General features: G+C 39.5%; 1 protein-coding gene across 1 annotated transcript in view; it reads left to right on the top strand.

Moving 5' to 3' along the window:
• LOC126237515 (F-box/WD repeat-containing protein 10-like) overlaps window positions 1–27,214 on the top strand; it is a 679,603-nt gene that overhangs the window by 405,395 nt on the left and 246,994 nt on the right. Inside the window, exon 8 of the mRNA XM_049947683.1 lies at window positions 19,589–19,795. Coding sequence (XP_049803640.1) covers window positions 19,589–19,795 — 207 coding nt within the window. The remainder of the gene's footprint in view (window positions 1–19,588; window positions 19,796–27,214) is intronic.

The raw sequence follows: 27,214 nt of genomic DNA, 5'->3' as shown, positions 1-27,214 counted from the left end.
CATGTTCTTGATGTAACACCTTTGTTTGAGTTAAAAATGTAATAGTAATTTGGAATTATATTCTAGCCTATCCATAAGATAACTGCTTCAGAAGCTAACTCCTATGAGTTATGAATGAAACAGCACAAAATCACACCCCCCATTTGTGTCATAGTTGATGAAATACAGATGCGATTCGTTTAAAGTAGATATGTACAAGGAGCTGACAGCAATTACGAGAGTCAAAGGATATGGAAGTGAAGCAGTAGTTGAGGCATGGCCATAGTTGTGTTGTTAGATCTGTGCATTGCCTTGAAAGAACAGTAAAGGAAACTGAGGAGAGATCTGGATGGGGACTATGGTTTGAGGAAAAAGAAATAAAAATTGTAAGGTTTATTGATGAGATTGTAATTCTGTCAGAAGTGGTAAAAGACTTTGACAGTCACTTTAGTGGGATGCAGTATTTACTGAAAAGAAGTTATAAGATGAAGTTACAAACTAAAATAAGGGTATTAGAGTGTGTTTAAATTAAGTGAGCCAGTGCTGGGGGAAATGGTAGACTCAAGGTAATTAGAAAGTTTTTTATTTGGACAGAAAAATAACTGATGATAGAGGAAGTAAGGGGGATGTGATATGTTGACTACCAATAGCAAGGAAAGATTTTATGAAAAAGAGATATCTGTTAATAGCTAACATAAATGAAATATTGGGAAGACTATTCTGAATGTATTTGTCTATAGTACAGCCTTATGTGAAAGTGAAATATAGATGATAAGCAGTACAGGCTAGAAAAATAGAAACTTCTGAAATGTCACTCTATAGAAAAATGCTTGAGAGTATATATCCAGACCAGGTAATCAAACGAAGCCAACATAACACTTCATTCTCTGCAAAAAACATTGTCAATCTTACAAAATACAAACATGATTGTAATTGGAGTGCCACACAGGCATGACCTAGCTGAATCATCTTGAGTAAATCAAGAAATGCAATCCCCAAACAGAAAACTAAAAAAAGGTAGTGAAAGCCTTTCACAATACAAATTTTATTAAAACACCCAATAGCAAAGTTCTATATACAGTACATGGGCTGTTCCTGTATGCTACTGGAAAAGAACCAATTGTCACAAGGATTCATGAGTCATCAAAATTGAACAGGAAAGTGTACAAAACATCAATAGAACTTATGTGGAAAGGTACTACAGTAGTGTGTCAGTGGAAACAGTTACCACCAAAACTCCCACACAAAGAACAACAGAAACCTTAAAAGCAAATAATGCAATTACTCAGGAAATAATCATACCCAAGACACTAATGCAAAAGTTAAAAGGTGTATCAAATGAAAATAATTCAGCAGAAAGTGTGGTAGAAGACAATACATCTCAGAAGCAGACAGACCAAGTTGCAGAAAAGAGAGGAATAAGAACAACTTTGGGCAGTGGGAATACCAATGGTGAGTACACAGGGGTCAAGCTGAAAAAAGAAACTTCTAGCAAGTGTCTAGGATTTTTGCTGTGTCTAGAGGCTGTTTCACAAGAGAAAGTAGTTAACAAAGTGACTGAGCAAATGGAAGAACAGGTATACGCCTATCATAACACATACTCTCAGAATACATTAGCATTACAGATGTTAACTGATCCTACAACTTCAAATATAAAGACAAATAGCTCCCAGAAAAATACAGATAGAGGCAAACTACTTACATTTTTACAAATTGATATATGTTGCATTAGAAATAAGATTTTAGAATTAGAACTTTTGTGTAATGTTTGGCATGTGTATATTTTATGTTTATCTGAGTACTAGTGAACCCATAACCAAGTAAATATGTTTGTTCTCCAAGTATGTTGTTGCAGACATGATGTGTAGAAAACAGAGCAAGAATGGTGGGTCTGGAATTTTCCCCCAAAGAAAGAGTAAATTTTCCATAGTTGATTTATCTGAATTTTACTCATAATTGGATAGGGAGTTTAGTTGTAGTTAGTTGGTATAAGTCTCTGGATAGAAATGGAAATTTTGTTTATTGAAATATGTAAGTTAATAGTTAACAAAATCTTTAATATTAAGTCAAGGATTGACATTTGTAGTGATTTTAACAGACTTATTAGTGTTTAAAAACCTGATGTAGATGACAATAACACAAGTAATTTAATGTAACATACTCAGGGCAAGAAATGTCTCGAAATACCCCAAAATTGGATGACATATGTTGAACATGTGGCATCACCAGATGATTACATCACCACATGTCCAGCAGTGGGGCCCATTGGTCGATCGCACCTGATCGTATGCAAATGAAGTACTCACATCAGTGCGGCTCGTTTTTTTTTTTTTTTTTTTTTTTTTTTTTTTTTTTTTTTTTTTGCAGTAAGTTAAGACAGTTATGTGTTTATATTGAGGTAAGATTTATTACTTTATATACTAGTCTTGCAGTTTCCACTGGTTAATTGCAAAATACAGTACAACAAAAACATAATGCATTGTGTCACAAGTAAATAAGTATAAGAGTTTGAATTCCACTGTTACCAGTAAATGACCTATGTGTTCTTTACTAAATAATGTTTATAAACAGAAAAAGAAGGGCCAAGAGGAAAGAAACACAAAAATAATAACTTTCACTTGGTAACAATGAGGATAATAATTCTGTAAAATCTATTTTTCCAACAGATCACATTTACAGAAAGTGTTTGGAAACAGAGTTGCCCAGTGAAGTGATGTGTAACTGCTTGCTAACGGAAATGGTAGGCTCGACAAGCCTGCAAGTGCTGTGGGGTACGTCATCTGATGACATCACGTGATCAACATTTGGCTTCCATTTCTGGGGTATTTCCAGATGTTTGCAGCCCCCATGTTCCTCACATTAAATTACTTGTCTCAGCATCATCTACATCACTTCGAGGGCCTTTAAACATTAATAAGAAAAGCTCTGTGGAAATGGCAGACTCAGAAGGACAAGTCATAAGGACATTTCTGAATATTCTGAAATCATTGGACCTATATTGTTCAAATAAGGCTGCTACACATAAGAATGCCCGGATAAACTTATTATCGTGAATTACTGAGGGGAACACATTACAGTCAGACTTGCAGCAGGTGGCCTGGCAGATGGTAAGCCTTTGGTGTCACCCTCTATAAGAACCTAGAGTGACGCTGTTAAGGTGGCATAAAAGAGTTCACAAGAGTGTTTATTGATGGTCTATGCAGTGCAAGTTGGGACTTCATATATAACTGTCAAGCAGGGAATAGAGGAGCTGAAATGACCTTTGATAATTTTTTGAAAGAAATATGCAGATTTATGGTGTTCTTGTTCTCTTAGAACTCAGAGTGTACTGAAAAATATAAAGCTGAACTGATTTTCCAAAGAACTGGCAAAAATCAGAGAAAACATCCTCATAATGTACCAGGTGCATAAGGATGCCTGTACTCAAAAACAGGGAGGGGGGGGGGGGATATTTATAGGTCATAGCTTAAATACAAAAAATTATATAAAGCTAAGCGCCTTCTGGCAAAAAGAAAAAGAAAAACTACAGTGGAAAACTACATAGACAGGGCTCCCAATAAATGCAAGGCAGCATGGAAAATAATAAAACTACATGACACACCAAAATGTACACAAGCAGCTCTGCTCGACACTGAGGAATTAAACCGCTGTTTTTTAAACTTGGTTAAAGAAATGGGAACAATGTTAAAGCAAGAAGTTCATCAGCAAGGGACCTGATTGGAGCCCCACTACCAGGTGACCAGGTAATTCAGTAGAGCACTATCACAACTGCTGGTATTATAAAAGTTGTATCCAAATTCTAAAAGTGTGGACTGCTACTTGTTGTCAAATTATGCCATTAAAAAGATGATATACCCAGTATTTGTGCCATTAGCTTTTATTTTTAATAAACATGCAGAATTAGGAGTATTTATGGAATCACTTGAAGTGCCAAAGGTTATCCCAGTTTTTTAAAAAAAGTTGACAGACCGCTTCCTGAAAGCTACAGAACAGTCTCAATTCTGCCAATATTTTCAAAGTTGTTTGAGACACTGCCACACACAAATAAGCAGCTACTTTGATAACACAATCTCCTACATAACTTTTAGTTTGGTTTTCACAAGGGAAGAAACATGAGAACAGCTTGTTTGGAAATTGTGGATCAAACTTAAACAGCTTTTGAGGACAAAAATGTGGTGTCACTGCTGTTTTGTGACCTAAGCAAACCATGCCATTGCATTCCTGTTGACAAACACTATGTGATCAAAAGTATTGAGACACCCACAGAAACATACATTTTCAGATTAGGTGCATTGTGCTGCCACCTACTGCCAGGTACTCCATATCAGTGACCTGAGTAGTAATTAGTCATTTTGAGAGAGCAGAATGGGGCACTCCGCAGAACTCACAGACTTCAAACTTGGTCAGATGATTGGGTGCCACTTGAGTCATATGTCTTATGTGAGATTTCCACACTCCTAAACATCTATAGGTCCACTGTTTCTGATGTGATAATGAAGTGGAAATGTGAGGGACATGTACAGCACAAAAGCATACAGGTCGACCTCTTCTGTTGACTGACAGAGACCACTGACAGTTGAAGATGATTGTAATGTGTAATAGGCAGACATCTATCCAGACCATCACACAGGAATTTCAAACTACATCTTGATCCACTGCAAGTACTATTCCAGTTAGGTGGGAGGATATTATGGTCCAGCAGCTACTCATAAGCCACACATCATGCTGGTAAATGCCAAATAACACCTCACTTGGTTTAAGTAGTGTAAACATTGAACAACTGAACGTTGCAAAAACATTGTGTGGAGTGATGAATCACAGTACACAATGTAGTGATCTGATGGCAGGATGTGGGTATGGCGATGCTCGGTTAACGTCATCTGTCAGCATGTGTGGTGCCAACAGTAAAATTCGGAGGCAATGCTGTTATGGTGTGGTCGTGTTTTTCATGGAGGGGGCTTGCACCACTTGTTCTTTTGCATTGAACTATAACAGCACAGGCCTATATTGATGTTTTAAGTACCTTCCTGCTTCGCACTGTTAAAGAGCAATTCAGGGATGGCGACTGCATCTTTCAACATGATTGAGCACCTGTTCATAATGCACGGCCTGTGGCAGAGAGGTTACACAACAATAACATCCCTTTAATGGACTGGCCTACACAGAATCCTGATCTGAATCCTATAGAACACCTTTGGGATGTTTTGGAACAGCGACTTCATGCCAGGCCTCACTGACTGCCATCGATACCTCTCCTCAGTGCAGCACTCTGTGAAGAATGGGCTACCATTCCCCAAGAAACCTTCCAGCACCTGATTGAACATTTTATTTATTTATTTACTTAGCATCCTTGTATCTCATCATTATAAAATGATATAGGATTTTTCATACATTGCCTTACATAGAAAATAGGACATCAAAAGATTTACAATTATATGTCCATAAATAAAATATTATTACATATAACTTGAAACCATATGCATAACAACATTCATAGTATGCTAAATTAGAATAGTAGATGAATACAATTTAGTTTTCAATGAGCATTTTGGGTCATTACAATGAAGGAAATAAGCTACTGTATGTTGAATGCTGGTGATTTAAGTATTCCTTGACACTATAAAAACTCTTGCTAATTAACTTTTTTAAGTTCTTTTTTGAATATGTGGAAATTTCGTATACTTTTATTTTCCTTTGGTAGTACACTAAATAAGATTTTTGGATGATAAAGAACACTTTTTGATACATAGATTTTGTGTGGCTTCCTCTATGAATTTCATCTCTATTTCTCATTTTGTAGTTATGAACTTGATGGTTTAACAAAGAATATTCCTGGTGTGCCTTCATAAAACATATACTTTCATAAATATAGATACATGGTAGAGTCATGATTTGTAGTTCCTTGAAAACTTTTTTACATGATTCTCTGTGTGTCATACCTCTGATTATCCTTATTGCCCTCTTTTGAAGCACAAGCGAGTGTTTGGCCAAACTGATATTCCCCCAAAATATGATACCATATCTTAGTGTGCTATGTATGAGTGCAAAGTATGAACATAACACTGCATCAACACTACAGGAATTTTTTAGTGTTCTAAGAACATAACAATACTGACTTAATTTTTTGTTTAACATTTCTGTGTGTTTCTCCCACATTAAATATTCATCTAGCCATAATCTTAAAAATTTAGTGTAGCGGGTTTGCTCTATCTTACACTGCCCAAGTTTTACAGTTAGGTCGATTTTACTTTATTTGTTATGTGTCTGAAGTTCATCCAAACTGTTTTTTGTTATTAACAATTAATTTGTAGTTTGTAAACCACATGTTTGCTTCTTCTGTGGCTACTTTGACTCTCTCCAGTAAGTCAGTTTCATTCATAGCTTTGACAAATAGACTGGTGTTGTCAGCAAACAATACTGCATCTGCTGTTGATAAATGGCGTGGGAAATCATTTATAAATATTAAGAACAGCAATGGCCCCAGTACAGAGCCCTGCGGCATGGCATATCTGACTCTTTGGTATGCCGATGAGTAGACTTTATCCGCATGCTGTATCTCTACCTTCTGATTCCTATTACAAAGATAGGATTTGAACCAATCATGTGCTACTCCAAAAACCCCATAGCAATATAGCTTCCTGAGCAGTAGGTTATGGTCAATGATATTGAAAGCCTTAGACAGGTCCAAAAACAGGCCACAGTTTAATTCATTTTTGTCTACAGAATTTATGATCAGTTTTAAAAAGTTATAAATTACTGTGTCAGTTGACCTATTTTTCCTAAAACCTTTTTGCCCTTTAATTATAATTTGATTTTTATTAGGAAAATGAGACAGTCTTTCATGCATTACCCTTTCAATTACTTTTGAAAATCCAGATAACAATGATATAGGCTGGTAATTGATAACATCAGACTGGTCACCCTTCTTGTAAATAGGCTTGACAATCGATTTATTTAGTTTTCCCCCCTGCGGGTTCATGGGTTAGAATAGGCCCGCGGTATTCCTGCCTGTCGTAAGAGGCGACTAACAGGAGTCTCAAACGTTTCGGCCTTAATGTGATGGTCCCCTAAGGGGTTTGACCACTACCTTTCAAAATTTTCTGTTAGTGCGTACCATTTGGGGAAGGACGCCTTACGTGGTGTATTATATATCCATCTTGCCCTAAGATCTGGCACACCCAACATTGTCATGGAGTTGGCCTTACACCGTGCTTCCAGCCACATCAGCTGCTGTGTGTTCCGGGCAGCATACATGCCCTCCATTATGAACTTACATCTTTGCCCTCCTGACACATATGGATATTCGACACCCGACATCCAGCACGGTAGCCAGTCCGTTGTGGTGGGGTCGACATGTACCCTCTTGGTGGTAGCCCCCTGACTACACAGGGATCGCACTGCTGATGCCTGAGCTGCTACCTCCCCACGTATGCCGAGGAGTAGATGCCTATCCCTCTGGGGCATCGGGACTCCCAGCAAAGGCCATCCTGCCAGGTGGTCTTTGCTGTGGCTGGGTGGCACCCGTGGGGAGAGCCCCTGGTCAGAGTGGGTGGCATCAGGGCGGACGACCCGCAATGAAGCATGGTACATCATCTCTCGCTGGTGGGCCTCCACCAGCAGTCTCTAAGCGATCGAGGTCTAACCTCAACGGCAAGCAATTCAATCCAAGATCATTTCCCTCCCTGGCCACTCCATGGGAGGAACACATGGCTAAGGACAGCAGTGGAGATTATTCACCCCGGTACCTTGTCTGTACGCGGGTCGATGGTGAATCTTTTATGAAAACTAAGCCTCAGTTTTTTGTGGAGCATTTAGAGGACAAGTTCGGGGAGGTGGAGGGCTTATCCAAAATGCGCTCTGGGTCGGTTCTCATCCAAACAGCATCCTCTGCCCAGTCACGGAGGTTGCTCACTTGTGACATGTTGGGTGATGTTTCCGTCACCATCACTCCCCATAAAAGTTTAAACATGGTCCAGGGTATTATATTCCACAGGGCTCTTCTTCTGCTGTCCGACGATGAATTACGCGCCAACCTCGAACGACGAGGTGTTCACTTCATCCGGCGCGTCCATCGGGGTCCGAGGGATAATCAGGTAGCCACCGGTGCCTTCATCTTGGCCTTTGAGGATGATGTCTTACCCGAAAAGGTTAGGGTGATGGTTTACCGTTGTGATGTGAAGCAATATATCCCTCCTCCGATGCGGTGTTATAAATGCTGGAAGTTCGGGCACATGTCATCTCGCTGTACTTCCAGCATCACGTGTCGGGATTGTGGACGTCCTTCGCATCCTGATACTCCACGTGCCCCGCCTCCTATCTGCGTTAACTGTGGAGAACACCATTCCCCCTGCTCACCGGACTGTAGGATCTTCCAGAAAGAACGGAAGATAGTGGAATATAAAACCCTGGACCGCCTGACCTACTCTGAGGCTAGGCGGAAATATGAGAGACTCCATCCTGTGCCAATGACGTCAATGTACGCCGCTGCTGCAACGACTGTTCTTCCATCTCCTGTGTCGTCCCATACGGTTGGTTCTAAGATTGGTCAGCATCCAAAACCCCCCTTGATTGTGGGAGCCACTTCACACCCTGTTGCTCCTGCTCCATCTTCTCCAGGAGCAACACCTTCCCAACCATCTGGGACATCAGCTCCCCCTTCCCAGCCAGAGAAGCTTAAGACATCTTCGGCTCCTCTCGCCAGGAAGGGATCCCTTGGGGACCTCCCTTCGCAAGTTCCGACCAGTGGAAAAGCGGACGCCCATGAGTGGTTGAAACAATTGAAACAACCACCAGTCCCTGGTCGTAGGGCCTCACAGTCGTCTTTTGTCGCTGAGACTGACCCAGTGAAGCCCATGAAGCCTGAACCACCGAAGGCACAGCGCAACAAGCAGAAAAAGATGAAAGTCCCCAAGACCAACGATATTGCAGTGGCACCCATCCCACCGCTTCCTACAAGCTCTGCCTCTGAGGACGAGGTGGAGATTCTGGCGTCTGCTGAGGACCTCGATCTCGCTGGTCCCTCGGACGCAATGGATAGCATTTGCACGGGTGCTCCATCGGAGGCATCAGGTGACCCAGCGGCGTAATCTGCCTTCCCAGTCCCATCACGCCTTTCCCAGCCATGGACAACACCATCCTCCAGTGGAACTGCAGCGGTTTCTTCCACCATCTAGCTGAGCTCCGCCAACTTATCAGCCTTCACCCTTTCTTCTGCACTGCTCTTCAGGAAACTTGGTTTCCAGCAATGTGAACCCCCACCCTCCATGGCTATCGGGGTTATTATAAGAACCGAGCAGCTTATGAAAGGGTGTCTGGTGGCGTCTGCATCTATGTCCTTCACACTCTGCACAGCGAGTCTGTCGCTCTACAAACACATTTAGAGGCTGTCGCTGTTCGGTTGTGGACGCCACAGGCTGTTACCGTCTGCAGTCTTTACCTTCCACCGGATGGTGATGTCTCGCAGCATGTCCTGGCTGCACTGGTAGCCCAGTTGCCGCCACCTTTGTTGCTATTGGGCAACTTCAATGCCCATAACCCTCTGTGGGGTGGGTCAGTGGCAACAGGTCGAGGCGCCATCGTTGAGCATTTATTGTCGCAGCTCGATCTCTTGCTGTTAAATGATGGTGCCTTCACACACTTCAGTGTGGCGCATGGCACGTACTCCGCCATTGACCTTTCAATCTGTAGCCCTAGCCTCTTACCGTCTGTCCAATGGAGTGTGCATGACGACCTGTGTGGTAGTGACCACTTTCCGATCTTTCTGTCACTACCACAGCGTCACTCTTCTGGGCGCCCTAGCAGATGGGCTATGAATAAGGCTGACTGGGCCTTGTTCTCCTCTACTACCGCTCTTGAGCCTCTCTCTAATGATGACATTGATGCGGTGGTTCAATCGGTCACCACCGGCATCGTTACTGCCGCCGAATCTGCCATTCCCCGTTCTTCTGGGTCCCCTCAGCGGAGGGCTGTGCCTTGGTCGTCGCCTGAGATCGCTGAAGCGATTAAAGATCGCCGGCGGGCGCTCCAGCATCACAAGCGACATCCCTCCATAGACCACCTTATCGCCTTCAAACGGCTGCGTGCGCGGGCCCGCCTCCTTATCTGCCAAGGCAAGAAGGAGTGCTGGGAGCGGTATGTGTCCACCATTGGCCTCCATGTCACTCCATCGCAGGTCTGGGCCAAGATTCGACACGTCTACGGCTATCAGACCCCTGTCGGCGTCCCTGCGCTCTCACTGAATGGCGCAGTTTGTACTGACTCCGACGTCATTGCAAACCGCTTAGCAGAGCATTTTGCTATGAGTTCCACTTCTGTGAATTACCCTCAGGCCCTCCGCTCCATTCAAGAGCGGATGGAACGTCGGAGCCTTTCGTTTCGCACCCACCACCCAGAATCTTACAATGCTCCATTCAGTGAGTGGGAATTTCGCAGCGCCCTTGCCGCTTGCCCTGATACCGCTCCTGGGCCAGATGGCATCCACTGTCAGATGCTGAAGCACCTTTCAGTGGACTGCCAACGACGCCTCCTCGATCTTTACAACTGTCTTTGGGTCGAGGGGGAGTTTCCCTCGCCATGGCGGGACAGCATTGTCATCCCCGTTTTGAAACCTGGAAAGAACCCTCTGGAGGTGGACAGCTACCGTCCCATTAGCCTCACCAACGTTTTTTGCAAGTTGCTTGAACGGATGGTGAGCCGGCGCTTAAATTGGGTACTGGAGTCTCGGGGCCTTCTGGCTCCATCTCAGGGTGGGTTCCGTAAAGGCCGCTCCGCCACCGACAATCTGGTGAGCCTGGAGTCGGCCATCCGTACTGCCTTTGCCCGCCGTCAGTACCTGGTCACTGTCTTTTTCGACATGCGGAAGGCGTACGATACAACATGGCGTCATCACATCCTTTCTACGCTTCATGGATGGGGTCTTGGGGGTCCTCTGCCGATTTTTATCCGCAATTTTCTGTCGTATCGTACCTTCCGCGTGCAAGTCGCGGCCTCATATAGTTCCTCCCACGTCCAGGAGACTGGTGACCGGTGTGCCACAGGGTTCTGTTTTAAGTGTCTCCCTGTTTTTAATAGCCATTAAAGGGCTCGCTGCGGCCGTGGGAAATTCTGTCTCCGCTTCCCTGTATGCTGACGACTTCTGCCTTTACTACAGCTCTACTGGCATTGCAGCTGTTGAACGTCAGCTACAGGGCGCTATCCGCAAGGCGCAGTCTTGGGCTGTAGCTCATGGGTTCCAGTTTTTGGCAGCCAAGACCTGCGTTATGCATTTCTGCCGGCGACGTACTGTCCACACTGAGCCGCAGCTTTCTCTTAACGGCGAACTTCTTTCAGTGGTGGAATCACACAGGTTTTTGGGGGTGGTTTTCGATGCCCGGTTGACTTGGCTGCCTCATATCCGGCAGCTCAAACAGGCATGTTGGCGGCATCTCAATGCTCTGCGATGTTTGAGCCACAGCCGCTGGGGCGCCGACCGATCTACTTTGTTCCGGCTCTACCAGGCGTTAATCCAGTCTCGTCTGGTTTATGGGAGCCTGGCTTATGGCTCAGCTCCGCCATCTGCGTTGCGGGTGCTGGACCCAATCCTCCATAGCGGGATATGCCTTGCCACTGGTGCTTTCCGCACCAGCCCTGTGGACAGCATCCTAGTGGAGGCAGGTGTCCCTCCACTGCGGTTACGATGCCAACAATTACTTGCTGCTTCTGCTGCCCATGTTTTTAGCTTGCCCGGGCATCCAAATTACCGTGTCCTGTTCCCACAGTCCGTTGTCCATCTGCCAGACCATCGGCCCCGGTCGGGTTGTCCGATCACCGTACGTGTCATGGAGCTTCTCTCCGGGCTTGGGTTTTTCCCTGTTCCACCTCTTTTCCGGGCACCTCTGCATACACCCCCGTGGTGTGTTCCTCGCCCTTGCCTTCGGTTCGACTTGGCATGGGGCTCGAAGGACTCAGTCCCTCCAGAGGCCTTCCGCCGCCGCTTTTATTCCATCCTGGCCACGTATCAGGGCTCTGGAATTGTTTACACTGATGGTTCGATGGTTGCTGGTCGTGTCGGGTATGCGCTCACTCTAGGGGACCGTTCCGAACAACGTTCCTTGCGGGATGGCTGCAGCGTTTACACTGCTGAGCTGGTCGCCATCTTTCGAGCCCTAGAGTATATCCGCTCCTGCTCAGGTGAGTCCTTCGTTATCTGTAGCGATTCCCTGAGCGGTTTACGAGCTCTCGACCAGTGTTTCCCTCGTTCTCGTCTGGTGATGGCTATCCATGAGTCCCTGCATACTCTTGCGCGTTGCGGCCGCTCTGTGGTCTTCGCGTGGACCCCAGGCCATGTTGGGATACCTGGCAATGAGAATGTTGACCGCCTGGCGAAAGAGGCGACTAGTAAATCGTCTCTGGGGATTGGCCTCCCGGAGACTGATTTGCGGGCAGCCTTACGCCGTGAAGTTCTTTCGGTTTGGGACGCCGAATGGTGCAATCTGCCCACGCCCAACAAACTCCGTCCAATCAAGGTGACGACGACTGTGTGGCGGGTGTCCATGTGGGTCTCCCGGCCGGAGTCTGTTGTCCTCTGCCAGCTGCGCATTGGGCACACTCGGCTTACACACGGCCACTTATTGCGCTGTGAGGACCCACCTCTACGTCGCTGCGGCTCTGTTTTATCAGTGGTCCATATTTTATTGGAGTGTCCGCTTTTAGCTGTGCTCAGGCAGTTGTTCGCACTGCCCTTTTAACACATGACTCTGCTATGGCTGACTTAGTTTTACGTTTTATTCGGGCAGGGGGTTTTTATCATTTAATCTAAGTGTTTCTGTTTTATCGTATTGTTTTGTGTTGATACTGGCCTTTGGCCTCCGGTTTTAAACTGATTTTTTAATGTGTTTTAAGTGGTTGGCTTTTCCTTTTTTATTTCTATGGTCGGCCAACCACCGTCACACTCTGTGTGATTTTAATTTGTTTTGTCTCATCTCTGTAGGAGTATTTCTTGTCCTGTGTCATCTGACATCTTTCCTGCTGTTCGTTTTTCTTCTCTTTGGGTGGTTTTAATTTTTTGGAAAAAGGGACCGATGACCGTCGCAGTCTGGTCCCTTTTATCCCCCAAACCAACCAACCAATCTTTAGTTTTCCTGCGAAGACTCCTGTGCAAAATGACATGTTAATCATGTCAAAAAGTGGGGAATGTATGTATCTTGCACTGTTCTTTATTACTTTGTCTGGAATCCCATCACAGCCACATGTCACTTTATTTTTTAACTGATTTAAGGCATTTTGTACCTCTAATGCAGTAACAGGGTGTAGGAACATGGTTTTATCATTCATTGGTAGTTGCGCTCTGGAGTTGAAATCACTGTCGTGGTTCTTCAATTGTTTCCCTTCACTTTTAATTACAAGAATGCTGATTTTACTTTTTTGTTTGCCTATGCCCCTGTTTATTACCTCCCAGGTTGATTTTATTTTGTTAATACCTTTCCTGATATATAAGTCATTATTTAGTTTCTTAGCCGCTATTATAACTTTTTTATATACTTTCCTGTAAATTTTCACATATGGTTTTAATGCAACAGCATTTTTTGCAGATTTAATTAACTTTAACAGCATCTCCGCAGATTTTTTAATTCCCTGTGTTACCCATGTCTTTGTTTTGGTTTTAATTTTGATTCATTTAATAGGAAATGCGATATCATAACACTGCCAATAATTTTCTAGGAATGACTCAAATTTTTTATTTAAATCACAGGTTGATTCTGTGTCCCAAATTATATTTTTTAACATGTGATTTAAAACCCTTATGCTGTCTTCATTTACAAATTGTTTCTCTCTGTATTTCTCATATACCACTGGATCCTTAATAGATATATTATATAATGTTAACGTGACTGCCTTATGATCCAAGAACGCCCTCTCTATTCCCTCAGTGATATGCTCACGTTTATTCTTATTGACAAATAGTTGATCAATTATTGTTTCAGACCTATTTAAACATCTAGTGTCTTCTGTTACTGTTTCTGTCATTTTATAAGATATGAACAGATTGGTCAGTTGTTGTTGTTTACTGCAGTTATTAAAATTAACATTAAAATCTCCAAGGACAATTGTATTTGTTAATTGCTGTTTGAGTTGATTTAGCAGCATTTCAAGGTTGTGGAGAAAAGAAGTAAAATTCCCTGATGGTGATCTATATATGCACACAGTAAACATTTTCAGTTTTTTTAACTCACATAGACGGTATTCAAAGTCTTTTTCTATGCATTTTACATTACTATATTAAACTTCTGTTGGATCAAGACCTGTCCTAACATATATGCAAGTACCACCTCCCTTACTATTAAGTCTACAAAATGTACTTATCATTTCAAATTCACGAATGATTGTGTCTCATTCAGCCAATGCCCGTTTACACACAAGACTGCAGTTTCTTTTAAATAGTCATTTAGGAGGACTTCTATTTCACCTAGCTTGCTGTCTAAATCCTGAACATCCTGATAGAAAACTGTTAACTTATTTTTGTTTTTTGATTTCTGTGTTCCATTTACCTTACTATTTGTGTGATGCTGCCTGCCAATAAAAAATCCTGGAGATGTTTTGGTGGAGCAGTTTTTCTTCTGACTCGAAGTTTAATGTTGCCTTCAGATATTTCTTCAGCTGGTGGTGGTGTGGATGATGTTTCATCTTCTAATGGTGAATATTCTTGCACTGATTTTTGTCCAACTGTAGTAGATTGTGCTGCAGGGGTGGGAGAGGTACCCCCCTCCTGTGAACTTCGTTAGCATTGATAAAGGAGCTGAAACTACATCTGTTAAATCTTCATTTTTATGTTGGAGAATTTCAGTTACTGTGGTGGGTGGTGGTAGTGGTATGGTGGGGCAATTCTTGTCTTCAACTGCTAACACTGCATTAAGTATTTCTCAACTAATGAATGGTTTTCCAAGTTTATTTCTGTGTAGCCCATGCCTGGTAAAATGACTTCTTTCTGAAGATGGTACATTCACATATGTGGCATTCGGGAAGCTTCGGCATATTTTTTCAAATTTTCTAGTACTAACAGTGTTTTCTTGACACGAGATTTTTCCATCAGATTATATCTTTGTGGTATACTTGCAACATAGAAGTTGACGTTTGTAATTTTCTGTAGTGTGCTTCTTAGCGCTCTTGTGGCAAGTTTACCCTCATTCCTATAAACGCCATTAGCACCCCTGATTATTAAACAGTTTCTTCCAGGCTCCAAGAAATATTCACATTTTTTTAGAATTTCACTCAAGGGAGCACCTGGTTTTGTTATTCCACTAACCTTAAATCTATTTTGCATGTTACACACGATACCAGCTAAGCCCTTTCCACGACTATTTGAGAGCATGCAAATATCTTCTTTGGTCGTCTTGAGGTTGTCGTGTTCTCATGATACGTATGTTCCCTGCTAATTATAGTGCCAGTAGTTCCTTGCTTGTTATTACGAGACTTTGTACTTAACTGGTTTTTAATATCTGCATTTGGTGAAAGTACTTTATTTCTTTCACTATTTTCACATCTTTTAGGCTCATCACAGGTTAAAAGCTCAAAATTATTTGCTACTGGGAACCTGAAGTTGTTCTCACTATGGTTTACACGATGGAACTTTTTGGGCCATATGAAGTTACTGTTTTGCCCATTTACGAAGTTTCACTACACTGTGAATTGACTTCTATCACTTTTTCAAGCTTCTGTACATACAGTTTGGCTAACATAAGATCGTATTTAAATGAAGCAGTCACGCGGTCTTCTTGACATTCCTTTTGTAAACACAATATATCACGATAACTACAGTGCACATTTCCACAGTCACAAGTCATGTTTCTTTTTTTTTAAGTATTTAAACATTGTCAATGGACCCATTTTCGTGACCCTTGGCATAATTTAACACCATTTCTCACCTTCTTACTACATTTAACACACACAGAATTTTAAAACTCGTAATTTTCCACGGATCTGTTGATTAGTACGTCTATACGTTGCGCCACCATCTTAAAAGTGTGCCTGCAAGAGTGAAGCTGTCCTCAAAGTTGAGGGTGGACCAACACCATATTGAATTCCAGCCTTACCGATGGAGGGCGCCACAAACTTGCAAGTCATTTTCAGCCAGATGTCTGATGACATAGTGTACTACTAAGGAAGCTGGAGTTTAATGGGATGTGTGGGTGCACATTATGTGTGATGAGTTCTTATTTAAGCATCAGAAAATAATTTGTCGCACTCAGAAATGTAAATTCCTTCTTAATGGAAATCAGGTTAGGTATTCCACAGGAACCTATTCTTGGACTCTCCTTCTTCATTACAACAATCAGTGATTTGTCTAATAACATAGCTCATTCAATCACATGTTGTGTTGATGATACAACGCTACTTACAGAGATCAGAGAATTTCACATCTCCATAAGATACAAAAAGAAACTCTCAATACCCATTCATCTGGTTTGGAGCTAATAAACTGTGTGATTTTGATAAATCCCAACAACTCCTAATGGGAATGTCAAATGAAGTAGAAAATAAGTCAGTGAAACCTCTAAATATTTACATTGACTGCAAACTCTGCTGGGAGGAAGATACCAATAATAAGCATGAAAAAATATCTCAGGTGTCAAATTTCATTTTGAAGCTTAGGGATGTAGTGAGTTCAGATTACCTAAGGGTGACTATTTCAGTTGAATATGTCATGTGGTATGATTGTATGAGGCACTCCATTCACATGAAGAATATTTTAAAAACATACAAGAGAATCTTATGTATAATGAGGAAAACAGGTCATATGGAGCAGTGGCTTCATGTTCTTTTTTTTTTTTTTTTTTTCTAGCCTCAGAATACTCAAAATTATAAATTTATATATCTGTGCTTTATATTAAGAATAATATACCTGAAGATGCTGCTTTGGGGGAGGGGGGGGGGGGTCATCAATACAACACCAGAGCTAAAGCCAATTTAGATATACCAAGGAACAGTTAGCAGGAAATGGAAATTCTCACTAAGTGAACCCACTCAAAATTTTCAAAAAATTACCAGTCTTTATTTGGTCTATGGATCCAAAATTATTTATAATTAAGTAGTACAGCTGGCTATAAGATCATCCATTTTACCATACTGAAGAATTCTTTGAGATGCGTGAGGAGGATATTAGCACATAACATATTTTCCTATAATTTATTGTATTATTATGTGCTGTGGTTATGTTTGGTATAATTATGTCCTACATTATCTGAAGGGCTTGGCAGTAAAAATGGTAAGGGACAAATCAGTAGTTCTGAGAAACCGCACCACAAATAATTTAATAAATCCCATAAATCAGATATCTGAAATACATACAAAATCATATTTTCTTGGGTACAGAATTGTTTTATTACACAGTGTCAGTAGTTACATATATTTAGTATGTTATATCAACTCAAGGTAAAAAAAAAAAAATCAAAGTTTCAGAAACACGTACTTATTATTGTTTACTCGAAATATTGCAGTCTCAACACACTTACTTAACATTTTTTTTACAAGAAAACATTTTATATTTTATTCCTCAATGCATTTACTTAACATTACTATTTTACTAAAAACATTGTTTTCTCAGTACATGATTGTCTATCTTTCTTCTTTGTCTTCTTGTTGCAGAAGTGCAGTACCTCCTGCTTAGAGTGAGTTGTACCAATCATGGTATACAGGAGGTATCCATTTTAAGCTTGAGGGAATGTCTCTTAGCTTGTCCTCTTTAATAGGAAGAGGCCCAGAATATTTCAGTTTAAGCTCTGTCATGAAAAAACTGATTATAGGTCTTCCACGTTTTGATAAGGCAACAGATTCTAGGCAACCATTGTATATGTCACTAAACATTAATGTTGGGATGGGACTTTGTAGCTCAGCTGAAAATACGTGTTGAACACAATTTTTAACACTGAATTTCCTTTGAATAGTTGATGGTTGTGGTTGGTGGAGCAGCTGTTTCAGTGCAGAGAAGCTGTAGAAACACTCTTGAGTCATATGAGTTATCTTGAATGGCTTCTTTCACTGGGATGTTCTTAGAACTTCTTCCCAATGATCAGGCCCATAAATGCTTTGATAATGTAGGTGACATTTTTCTCCAACTGAGCAAAGACTGTCATTAGGTAGTATACTATGTCCAGCCTAAGGAAAGATGTGCTTGATGTATCTGAAATGACCAAACTTTAACAGGTATAGCCAAAATGCCACAGTTGTCAGAAAACACAATCAACTTTTCACCTTTGAATTCATTCTTTTCAAAATACATCTTTAAACATCTTGCTATTTTGTCTCGTCTCCTTTTAGCTGTTGCTTCATCCCAGAGAAAAAATATCCCTGACTCTCTGCACAAGAATATTCCAGGTCTTTATCAGAGTCATAAGTATCCAGATCATCTCCACACTTGTTCAAAAACTCACTGAAGAGCTTGTTTTTCACATGAATATTGGACACTTCACTCTCACTTGCCACCATGTTTAAGCCACTTACCATTGTTTACTTGCACATGAATAAAAAAAACTGCCAATAGCGAAAATCTGAAAGTTGACAAAGAGGTACCAACTATTGGTTTTTTGTGGGACTTTTTACTAATATGAATGAAACATGCCATATCTGACATTTTACAATTAATATCTCTGTTTCTTGCATACTGTCCCTTACCATTGTTTACTGCCAAGCCCCTCATCCATTCAATTATTATACACAGGGTTTATACCATACTATATTATAATATAGATGACTGACACTAGTTCTTTGAAATTTTCCTGTAGTGTATTTTCTTATTGCTGTGTTTATTATGTATCTTATAGTTTATTGGTATTAGTTTAGTATGTGTGTATTATTACATCCTTTATTATACTCCTGTGATGAAGTCTATTTCATTGTGAAACAATCACTGGTGAATAAAAATTCTTGATTCATGGCTTGGGTCAGATGGATATATGTTGTAGCTCTAAAGTAGAGGCTTGCGTTGGATAGGCTAGCATGAAAAGCTGCATTGAACCAGCCTTGGGACTGATGGTTGCCACCACCACCACCACAACCACCACTACCTCTACCACAACAGCAACAACAATACAGGCTTACTTGGTTTGTGCAGTTTTGGTGTACTGGAACTGATGGGCTATTGGTAGGATGAGGTGGGATTGAAATAAGGACAAAAATAACACACAATATTTCTATTTGCTTGTGTTTTCATGTTTCAACCATGTACTGGTTTCTTTTTAATAGTCACTTATGCATATTCAGGTGAAGATCCATGCCTGCAGAACACCTTTGACTGTAGTTGCTTGCCACTCATCTTTTACTGGGAAGGTTACTAACCTCAGCATGTTGTCCTATAAAATCCAGCAAGCTGCCCCTCATTTCTGTGTGGCATTACTTGCTTCCATGAATTTTTTTTCAACTGGTATAGGCAGCTTCTATTACTGGCTGCCATAAGGTTTGAGTTTCCGGTATAGTTTGTGGCCTGTTACATGGGCCTAGATTTTATTCTTTTATGTGTCAACCCATTTCATTGGAAACTTTCTCTACAAAAGCTATCCAATTTTTTGACAGAATGGTATAATTGCATGTAAATACAAATATTTTCCTGTAAATAATTACCACTTTTACTACATTCAAGGTTCCTAGAGAAACGTGTTACTGCCTGTAATCGTGATGGGACATTGTTAGCTGTTTCTACAAGCCACTGGTCTGTCACTTTTTACTCACTCCCCACTGGCAGATCACTGGGCTATGAACTTGTTGGACACTGTGATGAAATAACCTGTATGTGTTTCACATCAGGTGGTAAGCAACTGATAACTGGATCTGCTGATACAACTGCAAGGTAATGTTCCTAGTCGCATAGTATGTTCTCATAAACCTCTATACTTATGATTTTTTTTTCTTGATTATAGTGTTTTCTTATTCTTGTTTGAGTTTGCAATTAAACATGAATTTCAGTTCTCACATGCTGGTCTCTATTCCCAGAAAATCTACTGATATAATTAGCTAAATATACATAATGCAGTTGATAAACAGGTTGCTACAACCATCTTCTGACATATTGAAAATGTCTTTATGTGACTCCCACTATGGTTTTATGTATCGTTCTGTATCCTTATGCATTCCTTTTTCTGGTTCACAATAGTTGTGAAAAAAGAATAAGGATAAAACATACTATTATATAGGATGTAACTCCAGGCTTCAAGACTTTGTAACTAAAAGCGTAAGAATTTGACCTTGTGTAGGGTATTGGTTGGGTCACAGGTGACAGATAGTGAATGCTAAAACATATATGGTGGACAGCTGTGAGTGCAGAATAAGCATTCCCAGACCAAGGCAAAACAAAACAAAACCCACTTTGCATCTGTCTTGTGGCAAGTGGCAAAGTGGTCGGCATCTGTGCACCAGCAGTGCAGCTGTAATTTATATTCTGGAATTAACCCTCCCAGTCTTAATACTATGAGTTCACTCAATGAGTCTATTCAACTCCACCTGACTCCAGGAGCATTTTGATAATCACAGTATTACTCCAGGTGGTCAATTCACTGCCAGTATTACTGGTGCAATTGGTCTTTTGGATTCTGGGGCAGCCAGATTAAAATGCAGAGTGATTCAACATAGGAAGTCAGAGTCCTCTGGCCAACCTTAAATCAAAAGAAATAAATTTTTTTCAACACTTAGTATTTATTTATTTATTTAGTCCTTCAAATCCTATATGTATAGAATATATACAAGGATATTGGACATGGTTAGGTATTTACAAGATAAAATACAGTTTGTATTGCAATCCTAAGGACTAGATATTGAAGTAATTTACAGATTCATAAATACAACAAACATTACAGGCAACATACAAATTAGAATATTAATAATGCATCTTTATTTTTGTTGTTTGGCTTTTATATATTCTGTCAGACTGTAAAAGCAATGATCAATTAAATATGCCTTTACTTCAGCCTTAAAACTACAGAGTTTACCTATTGATTTAATATGTTTAGGTAGATGATTGAAAATCTTTATCCCAGTATGCAGTGTGCCTTTTTGGCACAATGATGTTCTCACCCGTTTCACATGAAGGTCAGATTTTTGCCTTGTATTGTGTGCATGTATATCTTCATTTTTTAGTAAGATATCTGGGTGTCTATCGATATATTGTTTGATGAAAACTGATGTTTCATAGATAAAAATGCAAGGAAGAGGAAGAACTGACAGTTTTTTGAATATGGGTCTGCATGATTTCGTATTGTTTACCCCTTCAATAATTCTTAGTATTCTCTTTTGCATCCTGAAAAGTTTAATATTTGTTGTTGTACTGCCCCAGAAGATTATGCCATATTTAATTACAGAATGCACATAGGAGTAGTATACATTTAACAGGCTGGCTTTGCTGCAACAAGTTTTTAAGATCCGTATCATGTAACAGGTTTTGCTTAGTTTTCTTTGCAAATATTCAATATGTAACGCCCATTTTGTGTTGTTCTGGAGCCAGAGTCCCAGAAATTTAGTGCTGTCAACACTTTCAAGAACTCTGTCCCTAAGTTCTATTTCTATGTTTGGGTGGTGTCTTCCTTTTACATTATAGAAATTCAGTGCTACTGTCTTTTCTTTGTTTAAAATTAGCTTGTTGTAGCTGAACCACTGTTCTACACTGTTCATTGTTTGGATAGCGGAGTCTTTTAGTTTTTCTTCTGTTTTACCACTAATAAGGAAGCTTGTATCATCTGCAAATTAGAGGGTAGTTTGGCAATACTTGTTGTACATAAGATCATTGACATAGAGGAGAAACAGAATGGGTCCTAATACTGATCCTTGAGGGACACCATATTTCACATTTTCATATCCTGAATAGTAGTAGCTGATTTTGTTATGGTCAGTATATTGCACTTCAACCACCTGTTTGCGACCACATAGGTATGTCTTGAGCCACTCATTGGATATACCTCTAATTCCTAACTGGTCAAGCTTCTGCAGTAGGGCACTATGGTCAATGACGTCAAAAGCTTTAGATAAATCAAAACATATGCCTGTCACAAACTCACCTGCATCCAGTTTAGTATAGATTTCATTAAGAAATTCAAATATTGCACTTTCAGTTGAATAGCCTTTCCTGAAGCCATGCTGTGAAGGAGAGAGAATCTTATTTTTATTTAGGAAATCAGACAATCTCTTATAAAAAACTTTTTCTAAAATTTTAGAGAATACAGGCAGAAGGGCTATTGGTCTATAATTTGAAACACATTCTGGATTTCCTTTTTTGAACAGTGGTTTCAGTTTTGCTGTTTTTAAGCATGAAGGGAAGGTTCCTGATGCCAGTGAGCTGTTGCACAAGTGTATCAAGGGTTCAGCTAAGGCAAGACAGCATTTTTTAATAACTGCATCTGGTATTCCATCAATTCCACATGAGTAGCCTGTTTTTAAGGTTTTTATAACTCATAAAATTTCTTCAGAATTTGTGGGTGAAAGGAACAAAGATGTAGACACATTTCTCACACTATTGCATGTTGGAGGTGATATTTTGTTGTGTTCTTCCAGTCCACTCACCAACTGTTCACTTACGTTTGCAAAATATTTGTTGAAGGTCCCTGCAATTTCTGTTGGGCAATAAATCATTTGTCCTTCATAACGTAAGTTCACATTTTTATATTGTTTAGTTTCACTTGTTGTTTGATTTTTTATAACTTCCCATATAGCTTTAGATTTGTTTTTTGAGTTTTCAATGTATTTGTCATTTGCCATTGTTTTAGCTTTCCTTACAACATTTTTGAGGATCCTCTTGTAATTCTTCAGGTACAAATGAAATTCATGAGGCATGTTCTGTGTCTTTGCTATATCGTGTGATCTTCTTTTCTCTGCACAAGATATTCTAATACCTATTGTATTCAAACACTTTTGCAACCAAGTAAACTTCCTAAATTGGGAGATCCAAAGAACAGAAGATTCAAATTTTGGCACTTCAAGAAACATGAATAATGGACAATAACACCAGCAGTTATCGTATTTTTAAAAGTAAAACTGACAAAAGAATATGTAATAATCCGCCACGTCTGGGAGTTGCTTTTGCAGTCTCCAAAAATGGTTTACATTCAATAATGGAGATAAACATATTAATACTAGACTAATGAAAATTTCTCTTAAAAGTGCAAAAAAGCATACAGTTTATTTAATGCCCACATGCCAATCAAAGAGGGTAACTGTAAAAAACCTGAAGAAGTTAATGAAGCTTGGAAATGTTAGAAAGCATCATCTCAAAAAGTCCCTAAAACCATGTTAAAATTTTAATGGATGCTTTTTTAATGCTCATTTAGGTAAGGAGAAAAAAATATAATAAGACAGTAGGTGGATTTCCTCTGCATAAATGGACAAACCAAAATGGCCAAAGGTGTGTTGGAACGTGAAAACAACTTAACCTTAAAATCATGTCAACACATTTCAAAAAGAACCCTTCTAAATGAAAAACATGGTGGGCACCCAATACATTTCCTGGGGGATTTCAAATTGTTCATGTAGCAATTTCATATGCTAACTATAAAAAAATTAACATATTCACGTTAGGAAATGGGCTAATATTGATTCTGACCATTATTTAATGTGAATAAAAGTAAAACCGTAAACCTCAAAAACTCTTCAAAACAAAAAATGTTATCCCAAAATTTGACAGTGCTAAAATAATACCAACTCTAACAAGCAAACTTGATAAAAAACAATCCAACAGTTGGCAAAGCCTTAAAGAAAAGTTCATCAAAACAGCATGAAATTTTAATTCCGCTTTGAAAGAAACAAAAACACTCTTGGTCAAATATGTATTATGAAACAGTAGGTAAATCTAGGCATGAGTTGTTCAAAAATTGAAATAGTAACAAAACTGAAAATATGTACAGTACCTTTCTAACTGCAAGAAAATAAACATCTAAATTAATCCAGCAGAGTAATAGAAACTATGATAATGGCCAACTTTTAGAAATCTACAAAGCCTTCCAAAAGAACAATACAAGAAACATTTATAAAACATTCAAAACAGAACTAACTGGTTACTAACCTCAAGTCTTTGCTTCAAAAATGAAAATGGCAGTTTCACTCTTAACAACCAGGAAAATTGTGAAGTATGTGCTAATTATTTAAAAAAAAAAAAACTATTGAACTGTCCAGAACCAGTAAATTAGTTCCAACCACAGCAAACTAATAATACCAATCATAACTGTCAAGAACCCGACACAATTGAAATAACTAAATAAATTAAGAGATTTAAAAACAATAAAACACCTGCAAAAGATGGTATAATTGCAGAACTCCTAAAATCAGATGGCCTTAACACTGCAGAAGAGATCATACAACTAACATGCGATATCTAACAAACTGAGAAAATACCTGTGGACTGGAAAGCTGCCCTAATTAAGCCATTGCATAAAAAAAGAGATAGATGTGTTGTTAATAATTGCTGACGGATCTCTCTTCTCCCAGTCACATCCGAAATTCTGCTGCAATGTTTACTTGATCAATCCGAAGACCAGTTATAACCTAAAATTGTTGAGTACCAAGCAGACTGTAGTAGTAGTAGTAGTATTAATTACATTAATGTAAGAGAAAGACATTTTACATGGAATACACAGTTGATATTTAGATATAATACTCAGTAATTCTAACATTTTTGTACACATTATTTATTTAGATCATAGCAACAGTAAGATAAAAATTACTATTGGCACAGGGTATGTAAATCTAATTGTTTTGTGTGAAGCTATTCCAGGTATTACACTATAATGGCAGTTGGTCATTAAAAAGTTGAATGCTGCTTCTGTAAATGAAGAAATTTTTTTATTTCTTTTATCTTTACCGATAGTTTGTTATACAATCTACTTCCTTGTATGTTTGTTTGTTTGTGCCCCATAGCCTTGTTAACTCTTTTAATATGAATGTCACTGCACTTTCTTGTGTTGTAAGTATGTAGATCCGAGTTGGATTGGGAATTGTCAATATTCCTCTTTACATTAATTACGCTTTTTTGTATATAGAGGCACAGTAGGGGTACAATATTTAGCTGTTGAAATAATTGCTTTGAAGTAGTTAGCCTTGAACTGTTGGTAATTATTCTAACAGCTCATTTTTGCAGAGTGAAGATGGTTGTGAGAATTTTCTTACTATGACCCCAGAAGGTGAGGCCATAGGTAATAGCAGAATGTATATAAGCAAAGTAAACAGTTCTGCTACATTCCCTACTACATACAAAGCTATTGACACGTAACGCAAAGCAAGCAGAGCTTAACTTATGAGAGAGATACAGGATGTGGGATTTCCAGTCTAAATTTTTGTCCATATGTACACCTAAGAATTTTATGGTAGCAACTCTCACAATTTCTTTATTTTGTATTCTGAGATCCATATCTGAGTGTGACTTTGTTTTCCTGTAATGGATATAATTAGTTTTAGAGATATTTATGGTTAATTTATTGATTTCAAACCAATTTTGCATATATTCTATAACTCTGGTTGCAGATGTTGACAATACCCAGTTTATGTCAGTTACTACAATGTTTGTGTCATCCACAAACAGGGTTATGCGAGTACCATTTACTGGAATCTTGATATCACTTATGTAAAGAAGAAATAGGAGAGGTCCTAAAACACTCCCCTGTGGTACTCCAATTGGCACAGTCTGAATATCCAATCTGTAAACAATACTTTGGTTTTTACTGTCTGTTGTTGCAATTTCTACTACCTGTTTCCTATCATGAAGATATGACTGAAACCACTTTTTTACCACTCCTCGTATACTGATATATTCTAATTTGTCTAGTAGGATATCATGTTGGACAGTATCAAATGCCTTTGATAAGTCCAAGTTTATTCCTATTGTACTGTTGTTGACCCAAATAAATTTCTCAATGACAAATGTCTGGGTAGGGATGACCTGCAACTAAACAGACTAGGTGCAATGACTTTCAGCAAAATGCTCCTGGACTTATGTAACATTATAAAAAATAAGGGAAACTAATACGGTCTGCAGGGGATGACTATCCAAGAATACCATATGCAAACAAAAAGTGCGAGTGTAATCGTAATAAGGAAGCAGTTGAACCGAAACAGAACGACATTAAAACGAAAAAATGTGGGAATGCAAATAGTGTTGGAAAAAATTACTTAACAGGTGTTCACCAAAATATATGTTCCCTAGCAAATAAGACCCAACAGCTAGAAGTGGAGCTGGAGTCTACAGAGTGCTCAGTTGTTTGTCTCACTGAGCATTGGTGCAATGAGGCTGAAATCAATCAGTTAGTCTTGCAGTCTTATAATTTAGCGTGTGCATACTGTAGAACTTCTATGAAGTGTGGAGGGTCTTGTATTTAGTTAAAACAAATTTATCAGTATAAGACCAGAAGCGATTTATGTGTAATCAGTGAAGAGCAACATTTTGAACTGGCAGAAGTTGAAATCAGAGACCAATACAGGTGTAGGAATTTGATTATCTTATGTATATACAGATCTCCTAGTGGAGACTTCTACATCTTGTTCCCCAAATTTAATCATGTTCTTGACAAGATATCCAATCCAAAGCACCACATTCTCATATGTGGAGATCTAAATGTAGATAAACTGAATCCTGATTCTACATGGGACTCATTACAAAGTCTTGCTCAAAGCTTCAATCAAGTTCCAATGGTTAACTGTGCAACCAGAATAACAAAATACTCAAAGACAGCTGTTGATCAGGTATTAACAGATTTAGGCAAAGAAAACTGTGAGGTGATGGTAGCAGAGCTAGGATTATCTGATCACTCAGGTCAAATCATTAATATAAAAGTGGCTCCAGAAGAAACAAAGGAAATGTATATTTACAGACAAATTTTTCTAAACAAAGTAGACATGAGTTTGCCAAACAAATAGCAGGACGAACATGGGACTCAGTATACTCAGAGGTAGATGCAAATGAAAAATTCAAAAATTTCATGATATTGTCTAAATTAAATTTTTAAGAAACATTTCCTAAAGTATTATGTCCATTATCAACAGCAGGAAAAAACAAGTGGGTCACCAAAGGTAATCAAAAAATCGTCTGAAACACTAAAGTACCTGAGCTCCGATAAACACAGCCAAACTAATCCTGCTTTCTCACTCTTTTATAAAAGATATAGGAAAACATATAGGAAAATACTGCTTGCAGCAAAGAGAGCTCATAACTCCAAACTAGTGCTCTCTGCTGAAAACAAAAATAAGGCAGGATGGAAGATTGTGAAGCAGGAAACTGGTACCAGGAAAATGAATCTGT

Source organism: Schistocerca nitens, chromosome 2, assembly GCF_023898315.1.
Source record: "Schistocerca nitens isolate TAMUIC-IGC-003100 chromosome 2, iqSchNite1.1, whole genome shotgun sequence".
In the NCBI taxonomy this organism is placed as follows: domain Eukaryota; kingdom Metazoa; phylum Arthropoda; class Insecta; order Orthoptera; family Acrididae; genus Schistocerca; species Schistocerca nitens.
Note: the sequence above shows the minus strand (reverse complement) of the source record. Positions and strands in the feature narration are given on the sequence as shown.